The sequence below is a fragment of the Alligator sinensis genome, unplaced genomic scaffold (assembly GCF_000455745.1).
Source record: "Alligator sinensis unplaced genomic scaffold, ASM45574v1 scaffold223_1, whole genome shotgun sequence".
NCBI lineage: Eukaryota > Metazoa > Chordata > Crocodylia > Alligatoridae > Alligator > Alligator sinensis.
In genome coordinates, this window is record NW_005841936.1 from 2,774,096 (window position 1) to 2,785,099 (window position 11,004).

General features: G+C 40.2%; 1 protein-coding gene across 1 annotated transcript in view; it reads left to right on the forward strand.

The window, feature by feature from the left end:
- MCTP1 (multiple C2 and transmembrane domain containing 1) overlaps positions 1 to 11,004 on the forward strand; it is a 365,001-nt gene that overhangs the window by 209,061 nt on the left and 144,936 nt on the right. The window contains exons 11-14 of the mRNA XM_025199103.1: positions 6,967 to 7,069; positions 9,239 to 9,341; positions 9,668 to 9,769; positions 10,126 to 10,200. Coding sequence (XP_025054888.1) covers positions 6,967 to 7,069; positions 9,239 to 9,341; positions 9,668 to 9,769; positions 10,126 to 10,200 — 383 coding nt within the window. The remainder of the gene's footprint in view (positions 1 to 6,966; positions 7,070 to 9,238; positions 9,342 to 9,667; positions 9,770 to 10,125; positions 10,201 to 11,004) is intronic.

Genomic DNA, 11,004 nt, shown 5'->3' on the forward strand with positions numbered 1-11,004 from the left:
TAGTCTGTGAACTGCATGCAGCTTGCAAAGAGTGAAGTTGCATCCCCTAGGCTCCTGTTCACCTGCTGCTGCTCTCCTTCACCTCCAGCTGTAGCAGGAGATGAGGGCTCTGAGGGTAAGCATATAGTAGACACACAGTGCAGCAGTACGTGGGGCAGGGGTGCCTGTACAAGCATATGGTTTAGCAGCCAAGGGACCCACTGTAGGCCAGATAGAATCAGTTGACTGGCCAGATTTGGCCAACATCTGGACCAAGGACCCAGGGCTCGACTTGGTGCAGCCAGTGTGGCATGCAGATTCTGTGGTGCAGGCCATGGGGCATGTGGGCCCGACTACTTGGAAATTAAACAGCGGTGCTTTTGGAATAAATAATTTTTCCTTAGTGGACATATAACAGGTAGTTTATGGCTTTTGTTACTTATAGAGGAAAAATAGGGGCAAGCAGAACCCAGGGAGACAAAAATGGGGCTAGCTTAAAGAGATAGGAATCCAGAACCCATGAATGGGAAGTGTCTACTGCTGACAAGAGTAACCTGGGTGAGCAGCAAGAAGCCTAATGCACTGCTGACAGATTCCTGGTGGTATTACAAGACAGTGTCTTATGTGGGAGACAAGGTCTGCTTCTACAACAGTGATGGGCAATTATGCAGGAGGTCACTGGGGAGATGCCAATTGATCCTATCTGGCCTGAGGTCCAGGTGGTCAGGTGGGTGGGGTCCCCATGGAAACCAGCCCAGGACTTCTGTGAGCAGGGTGTGCTCAGCCAGAAAGCTGGGATGGGGTTGTGGGTGGGCAGGGAGCAGCATCTGGGAGCAGGTCAGGTGGGCAGGGTCAGGATTGCAGGGTGGTGACAGTGCAGGGCCGTCACAGGAACCAGTGCCCACTGCAGGGACATGTACAGAGTGGATCACAGCTCTGCTCCAGGCCCCAGCCCTGCATTGTAACCACTCCATGATCTCAGCACTGTCCCACTCCTGGATGCCTCTCCCCACCTGCCTACAGCCCCATCCCATCTGCCTGGCCAAGCACGCAAAGTGCGTGATGGTGACCCCATCCACCTACCTGCTTTGTCTCTCACCCCTGGCAATGGGTGTGGGGTGGGTAGGTTAGGGTGCCCAGGCAGTGGGTCCAGGTCTGGTGGCAGTGGCAGAGATGCTGGCAGTAGCAGCCAGAAGTGAGACAGCAGAGCGAACCACCACCACAGGGGCTGCTGGGAAGTCAAGTCCAGGTGCCACACTGCCCCTACCCTGCAACTGTGCTGCCTGACCCCGTGGACTACAGCTCCTGCTGTGCCTGAGAGCCATGCATGGGGATAGGGCAGGCTGTAATCTGTGCCAGGCAGCACCTCCATGCCTGAGGATGGTGGGATCAGCTGCATGTGGCGTGGCCTAGGCTGCCCCCCCACACTTGGGCTGGGCAGGGCCAAGGGACCCACTGCAGGCCAGACAGAATCACTTGGCTGGCCAGATTTGGCCAACAGGCCATATTTTGCCCATCCCTGTGCGATAGGCTACCTTGAAGGCCAGTAAGCAAAGCTTGTTAAAGGACACCTGCAGACAGGGGGTCACCCATCTGGAAGGGCGGCAGGGCTCTGGTGGTATATAAGGCAGAACTATAGCCTAAGCAGTCAATCTGGCCCGAAAGGCTGAAGAGGAAGGAGCTCTGTAGTAAGATGCCTGCTGATGAGTACCTGATTGTCATCCTGCTGTCCCTGAGAGATATCAGTAAGGAAATGAGGACAGGCAGGGGATTAGACTCAGTATGGATGGGGATTTCAGAGAATAGCAGTATGGTTATAGAGTGAAGCTATAGCCAGTGCACTTATGTTTTGGGTTTGAGTTTTAATTGGTGGGCTGGGTTTGGGACTGTAGGAGAGATCAGAAAGTCCTAGTAGTGCCAGCAAGGCACAGGAGGTTTGAGTCTGACAGGCACTCAGGCTGGTTGATTGTTACACCTGCAAGGCATGGACATAGCTACAGAGGTGGCTGGAGGCCATGATTAACTCATAAGGCAATGCATGCCCTTAGGGGGCCAAGAGGGCCCACCTAGCAGAAGGGATTGATTGAGAGCAGTGGGGTCCAAGAGGTATCCATGGGTAAGAGGATAGGCTAAAGGCCCTTGGGCAGCCTCCCTTATTTTGTTAATAAGACCAAGGTATGGCAGGTGAGAGCAAAGGGAAGGACCTTAGAGCAGAGCAGGAGCTAAGTCACCAGCAGGGGGTGTGAGGGCCACGCCTGGGACACCAATCCTGTTACAGGATATAGCAGTGATAGCAAGTGTCATACCATATTTGCAGCCCTGTTGTAAAGTGCCATTGCTTTCTCTTAATGCAAAGTCAAACGTATTCTTAAATTTGTTTATTTTATGGTTTATTTTAGAGGACATTAAAAAAGTTGAATTTAAGTGACAGAGAAAGATAAGTTGAAGTTATTTTAATATAGAAGAGCACATAATATGAACGTTATAGACAAATATTCACCATGATGGATATTGCTTATTCCTTGGTGGTCTTGACCAGTTTTAGTCTTCATATACTTCTCCAAGGATCTATATTTAAATAGTGAATATCGAAATATTCAGAAAATAAAATTCTGTCATCATAATTTCAGGTGGTCAGCTAATTAACTTATTATTTCCAAAACTTTTTCTTTATTCATTGTAAAAGGCATTAGGGCAGTTCTGCAAGAACATTTCTCTGTATATAATCAATTCACAGAAATCATTTACAATTGTAAGTGAATATCACTGAGTATCCTATAACAAAGCAGATAAAACAATATCACCCTGGTTACCTTGTACATTTGTAGTGTTTGTAATTGTGATCATCTCTTTGTTTGAAATGTGAGTCATCAGTGTCTAACTTCTGTTTAGGTGTGGTATGTGGCAGGTAAGCACTCTAAAACTCTGAAGGTAGCATCTGATGGTTAATTAATGCATCCTTTTTTCAAGATTAATAGGGAAGATTCGATGATATTCAGCTTTCAGGGGAACATAAACATCCACTGTGACTGTAATTCACAATGTGTTTAAAACAATTGTTCTTTATCATTAAAGTTAATAATATGCACATTAACCTCTGATGTAGTCTGAATCAATATTACAGTTTGGAAGATGTGACCCGTGGACAGCTTTGTCTAAATATTGATTTCATTGTAATTTGTATAAGGTATGAAACAAATTACATGCTTACTAATATCATTAATGTAGCCCCATTGAGCTACTGAATTTATGGGTTCTTATAATACATGACATTGCATTAGAGAAATATTGAAGACATTGTGAAATACAATTGCTTAGTTTGCTAGATTTGATTGTGGGGAGCCAGTACTGACATTCAATAACTTTCAAATACTTTGCTGTCTGTAGGTAGACCAGAAACAAGGTTAAGCCACTCTGGAATATGCTGTTTATTTGTTGTTAACTTTAACAAGGCATACTTTCCTCAGATTATGGCAGTAACAAATTATTTTAAAGCTTAGTACTCATGTATTTATATCCTTAAATTTAGATGCAGATTCTATGCATGCTTTCACACCATGATAAACACACAAGATTTGTTGGGTAAATCTGATATCTTTTATCAGACCAACTAAAATAGCTGGAAAAATTCTTCTCTGAAAGCTTTCAGGTCCAAACACCCTTCTTCAGGCAGAAGGAGCATCCACAGTTGTTTTGTGCTCTTCCCAGAAGATCCAGAAAGAATCTCTCAGCAAGCAAGAATAAGGGGAGAAAGAGACACAAGTGTCCATAACTATATCTATTTTTTTCCATACTTTTGAAGAGGATAACCTCCTTGGTCTACTGCATCATTTTAACGTCCCATGATTAATTAGTGAAACAAAGCAGTGTCTGCTAACAAAGTAAATTGCAGGTAAATTCCAACACAGCACAGTGATGATAATTTTAAGACTAATTCAGGTTGACTTACATACGTATACCTCCTCTTTAAGCGACTGTGTTTATCATATATGTTTCAGCGGTGTTGGTTGTAGCTGTGTTGGTCTAACAATGTAGGGAGACAAGGTTCTCTGGGTAAATTTGTTGTCTTTTATTAGACCAACTAAAATAGTTGGAAAAAGTCTCCTTTGCAAGCTTTTGGATACAGACAGTCTTCTTCAAGCAGAGGGAGCATCTGCTGTTGTTTTGTGCTCTTCCTGGATCTTCCAAGAAGATTAGTAAATTTCAGATTTATCCAAAGAACCTTGTCTGCCTACATCCTTAGACTAACATGGCTACAACCAACACCCCTCAAAAATGTATGATAAACACAGTCCCTTAAATAGGAAGTATATGTATGTAAGTCAAGCAGAATTAGTCTTAAAATCATCATCACTGTGCTGTGTTGGAATTTACTTGTAATTTACTTTGTTAGCTGACATTGCTTTGTTTCATTAATTAATCATGAGAAGTCAAAGTGATGCATCCTCTTCAAAAATATGGGAACAATAGTTATAGTTATGGACACTAGTGTCTCTTTCTCCCCAGTAATTTAAGCCTTTATTCTTACTTGCTAGGAGATTCTTTCTAATAAAATATCAGATAAATAATTTGATTCTTACTATGCCTACCTCTCCTCCTCCCTCCATCTTCTTCCTCCTCCTCCAATATCTTCTTCATCCAGTAATCTTTCTGCAGTTTCCAGGAATCCAGGGTTCGACAGTATTCTATTTTCCACACCTTGTCTCTGGGCAATTTCATTTGCAAACACAAACTCAACTACGAGCGCCATGTGGATGACTCACAAACCTAACTCTTTACTCCAGACACGTCTACACTAAAATCTTGGCATCTCTTTCTAACATTTCATTTAACAGCTCAACAAAGGTCTTGATTCCTTTCTTTCTCTCCCCCCTCCCCCTCTCCTTCCCTCCCCCACCATCTGCATTGTCAAGCACTATGGACAACACCATCATTTTGTCTGTCACTTTGGCCTGTAATTGAGGCCATCTTCAACGCTCTCTAGGTCCTCAATATCTAAGCTACGTCCTATTCCTGAAAATTCTTTCTGCGCTTCATCTGGAAGGACATAAATAGGGCTTCCCTATTTATTTGTACAACTAAAACTGTGTAGGTTTTTCCCTGCTTTCTTTAGCCTTGGCAACTGTAGTCTTTCCCTTCCCATATGCAATCCAGAATAATGCTTCAAAGATCATTTTCCTATGCTCTTCTGTTACATTTTTGCCTTGGCTGGTTCTTTTTTTTTAATCTCATAAACATAATCGGTGTGTCCTCACTTTCAGGTCCCTTTATGGCCTATGTATTAACTCTCATTTAGTGAACCCCACCTCAGATCAACTCAGGATGCTAAACTTCACGTAACATGAATTATGTTCCATACATTAAAGCCGGGCTTTCCAACTAGTGACCTGGGGTGGGGGAGAGGAAGAGGTTAAGGTGAAGTTCAGCTCCTGCTCCTCTTATTGCTCCAACTGCAACAGTAGCCCCAGGGTTCCTTTTTCCTCCTCTGGCTATCACTTCCTGCCTGTACCCTAGGTGATGGAGGCAGGAGGAGAAGGGAGTCTGGAGCTGTGCAGATGCTCAGTGTAAATGCAGGCAGGGTGCCCACATGGGCACACAGTGCAGTAGTGGGGGCATCCACATAGACTCACGTGGACTGGGGGGCCCATGGCTCACCCTGTTAGAGCCTTCATGGCATGCAGTCCTCACTGATGCTGCCTGAGGGGCATGCAGCCCTTGGCCAGTTGAAAAGTGGTCATCCCTGTGTTAAAGTTTCAAACAAGAATCTTCATGCTTTTTTCCCATCCCACCTCTCACATTTGGTAGGAGCTCCTTGTACACATCTTCTTTACTATGTCTCCAATCGAATCCTTCTATATGGTCTGTTCCCAGTATTCTGCCCAGGCCACTGCTTCTGTTGTTGGTGTTGCCAGATCTTGTGGGGTGCATTGTGGTGCTACAGGGCATCTCAGGAGATGATCCATGGTTTGCTTCTCTTGACAAACACATTGGTCAGTAGTGGAGGGGCTCCATAATTTCATGAGAAAATTGTGTCTGTTGAGACCCACTCTCAACCTGTTCAGGCTCTGTCATGTATGCCATTTGTAGTGGAAGCCAGATGCTAACTCCTCACTGTGGTAATTTCTCACTGGCTCCATTCAGCAGCTTTGTTGCCTGGTTTCTTCCATTCTTTTTGCCAGAAGGTAGTTCTGGCTGATTCTGGTGATTTGATCAATGGTATGGTAGAGGACAAAAAGCTATTTCGTGATGAGAGACGACAGTGCACTGGTTGATGTAAACATCTGAAAAGCCATTTTCTTGTTCATCTCCAAGTCACTTCTTAACCCCTCCTTTACCAGGCTACTTGAAAAAAAACTACAACAGTTAGGCTGCTGATGCACTGACATACCATATAACCTTTATTGTCTCATTGATTCTCTGTGTACTCCCATCTGTCCATGTCCAACCATGATCTGTTATCTTATATTTGGATTGTAGGTTCTTTGAAGTAGGGACCATTGTTTTGTTTTTTGTTTTGCGCAGTTTAACACATTGGCAGCCCTATCCATGAAAGGGCTTCTAAGTACTGTGATAATACAAATAATAAAGAGTAATATGTTTACTATGCATCAAAATGTTATAAGGATCTAATCATTACTGGCAAAATATTGACTGCACAGCATACCAAGTCCTCTCAGTTCATCCTGGAAATGTTGACAACAATGTTGATTTTTGCAGTTTGCAATTAGAAAAGTAGTAGATTTTGTCTTTGCATTCCCGGTCGGGATGGAAGTTTTATGAATTTTCAGTACAGAACAATTATAGATTGTAAAACCAGAAGAGACCATTGTGATCATTTAGTCTGACATGTATATAAGACAGGCCAGAGGACTTCCCTGACTGAAATCTTGTTTGAACCAGACACACAGGTGGATCTTTTGGAAATAAATCCAATCTTGATTTACTTTTGCCAGCTCATGGGTTTTGTTCCAAATTCTCTCTTCATAGGTAAAAGTGACCCATTTTGTGTAGTTGAGTTGAACAATGACAGACTGCTGACACATACAGTCTACAAGAATCTCAACCCTGAATGGAACAAAGTCTTCACATTGTAAGTTTTTGGTTTTTTTTACTTTTAAAAATAAAAATTACCTACTGCTATTCCAGAGAAATAGTTGTGAAATACTCTTATTTTTAAGCTAAATAGTTGAATTTCTTTTCAGTGGAATTAAGAAAAATTGAAAATGCTTTCAGATAAGTGAAAACTAGATCACTTTGTTAAAAAGAGGAGGTCCGTTCCTGTGAGAGAGTAGTTGTGGAGTACAGAGTATTCCTAACTCCCAGTAGCTTTGGTGAAAGTTGAAAGAGCTCATCTCAGAGGATTTGGTCCTAGATTTTTGGAAATGAGGAAACATGTTGATGCTAATGATCATTATGAAACATAATTATTATCTTAATGAATACCACAAGTTCAGTATATGTGAGAAGGAAATAAATCAGAAGCATCCTTTTTCAGGAAGAGCTTCTTGCTGATTTTCATTTTTTTAAAATTTGTTTATCTGATTTGACAAATGACCTTGTTACAATACTATTTGATATTATAATTATGCAATGCTGCTATTGGATAAAAGGCAATCTGCAACATTCAGTTTAGAAGTGGCACAGTTGTACTTTTCTGTAGTTTTGAAAATAATAAAAGGTTCCAACAAATGCCAAGAAGAATACTTTGAATTGTCACCTTATTTCATTGTTTTAGTTTCTTTCTTTTATATATATGTGTGTGTGTGTGTGTGTGTGTGTGTGTGTACACCGACACACAATATATATATATATATATATATATATATAAATTGAGTCTCCCTGATTGCAGTGTGATACTGATGAGGAGAAAATTGATCAACTTCAGATTTGTTTGCTGCTGATATCGACAATCAACTCACAAACAGTAGAAGCTTAAGCTTTCTGTGAGTTTCACTTTGGCAACAATGAGAATATTAAGTATTGCGTTTGGTCTCAGAATGACCTTTGAGTCAATTTTTTCTATCTTTCTAAAAAATTGTCTGTCCTATATTTTGCCACCTATACTATAGAATCTATGCAGCATAACTCTCGTTCCTCTGAGATGGGGCCTCAGTAATTAATTCAGAACAAAAGAAAAATCCTACAGCAATTGTAATTTTCATTAGCTTTCTCACATAGTTCTCATTTATGTATCTGCAAAACCATGCTAAATTCTTCATTAATTTATTGTTAATTATCTGCTAAGAGAATCAGTGACTAATCAGCCTCTGTTACTTGACCAGGGTCTCTGAATAAAGACTCACATATTTTTGTAAGGAACAAAAGACTTATCAGGAAGAAAATAGAAAAATTAGTAAGAACTTCAAGGGAAGGTTTTACCCCTTGCAGTATGTATATGCACGTGTTAGTTGCTTTGGTTATTCTTAAATTGGTTAATGGATTTTGTCCTAAAATTCAACTTCACGTGTATCTACGTTTTAGTCAAGTGCTATTGTTTTTCTTTAATTCATGTTTTCTCAGCAAGGAATTTGATCAAATAATAAGTGCGGTCAAATGATTTTTGTTTCTTTTCCCTTAACCAAAAATAAAAAAATTAAATAAATAAATATCACATAAGATTTTACAATATATAACATCACTTGCTATGCACAGTGATGAACTGTTTAATATTTAAGAGTAGGTGAAAAATGTAGTAAGGTTTGTATATCTTTTTCTAAATTCATTTTTAGTGTGGCTATTGAATATTTTGGATTAAGCTACAATTTTGGAAGAGGGGAGCTCGTTCTGACCCTAAGGACATAGTCAGCTAGTTTATTTCTATTTCTATTTAGAGGGCTACAGATACCAAAGCATGTGGCATTTGAAATGACCACAAGGACAGTGGAATTTTCAGGAGCAGTCGTTTATGACTATCAAACCTGATGTCTCCTTCTGTAAATCCCTTAGTACTACTTACCACTGGCTTTCATTGTAACTTGTGTAGCGCCTACACCAGGTACAAGATTTAAAGGAACACTTTTAACAAATTTACAGTCGTGTAAGGTGCTGCAGATACTACAGCTGCAGTGTTGCCTCTGAAGTAACCAATCTCTGCTTTTGGTTGTATTTAACGACATCTTATTTACCTTTGTTTCCTGTTAGGCTTTCTAAAATACACAAATATCTGCTTTTTGCTAACTTTTTATGCTTTTGTCCTTGTAACCATTGATGTAGGTGACTTTTTTTTCTTCCTCTATGTGTATTTTTTTTTCCTCTATAGCAATATTAAAGATATCCACTCAGTTCTGGAAGTGACAGTTTATGATGAAGATCGAGATCGGAGTGCTGACTTTCTGGGCAAAGTTGCTATACCATTGCTGTCTGTAAGTTTCATTCACCTGACATACTGCTCTGTATTTCTCTTGCTTAAGGAAAAAAAAAATCTCAGCTCTGTGTCTGTCATTTTTCAACCAAGGTCTGTAATAAGAACACTAAAATTTTAACATACTCAATTCACGGCCATGTTGAATCCCATGATAGTTAATTTTTCCTGACAGACTTGGTCCTGGTAATGAACAGGTACTTGTCAGAATTGCCACAGTTGTTTTGGGTTCTCTGTCAGTTTCAGCAGCTGGGGGTCAAAGGTCACTGAGGGAGTGTATTCAGTGGAGACCGTGAGACAGACGGCTGTCATGTCCTTTTCCCGCAGATTCAAAATGGTGAACAGAAAGCCTACGTCTTGAAAAACAAGCAGCTGACAGGGCCAACAAAGGGGGTCATCTATCTTGAAATAGATGTGATTTTTAATGCTGTAAGTCTTAACTTTAGCTTTTTTGTACTGCTAAAGAGTTCAGTTTCATGAAAGCTTTTGTTCCTGATTTGTAGAGAATTTCTGTCATTCCTCATTTTCTCTAAACCTTGATGTATACTACAGAATGCTCTTCTGCCACTGCCTGGCACACCCACTCTTTTTGTTACTGTGCTGCTGCTGCTGCTGCTTCTAGTGCTGCTAATGTAAGAAATAGAAGCTTGTGCCTGTATATACATTTATATTTTGTGGGCTTGGCAGCCATGACTTTGGAACTTTATAATTATTGCAAATTGAAGTATGTGTCATTACTAAGTATGACATAAGCCCATAATATTGACACATATTTTGGTGTATAGGTGAAAGCCAGCATACGAACATTAATGCCCAAAGAACAGAAGTACATTGAAGAGGAAAACAGACTGTCTAAACAGGTAAAAAGTAAGAAAAGACTAATCTGTTTGGAAAGGCTTAAGGATCAGGTGTAAGCTGCTAAATATCTCCTATCAAACTGCTGTGTGTGGAAAGAATTACATGTCAATTTTCTGTTAGCAAAAATGAATTCTGAGTTTTAAGAATGGTCATGAACAATATGCAATTTTTTATTGTATCTATTCATTCTATACTGCAGTTTGATTTTTCATGAAATGTCTGAATGAGAACACAGTTGAAACAATTGGTGTGTCCACACATATCAGGTTATATACCACAGGTGGATGTAAACTAAGTCTAGCATAAATTTTTGCTCTTGACCTTCACTTGAAAGAACTCCACTTTGTTGAGGTTAGGAGCGTATCAACAGTCAGTTAGATTTTAAGTGTGTTATATGGTATTTAGAGACAAGTAAGTGAGACAGAATAGTTTATGACTTTTCAGTGCTATTTAGTTGTTATAGAAACAGACTGTTATAATTGCTTTAAAAATGCATTTTGTGATATTTCCAGTTAGTTTATATTTGGTAGAATTCTTTGCGATCCGTAGTTCTGTATTTTAGTTTTTGGGAGTTGAGTTGAGTTGAGTTGTGGGAAGTTGCTTTTTTTGTTGTGCATGGTAGGAAAGGGAAAGTTTTTAAAGTATTTTTTTTGTAGGAGCATATTCAGTTCAACTGTTAATGAACCTTCATAAACCTTAATGTGATTTACATTATCTACCACATGAATTAAGTATCCATTGTCCATTGTATTTCACAGAAGAGATTGCAAAAGGGCAAAATACTATCTTTCTTCACTATTGTAGGG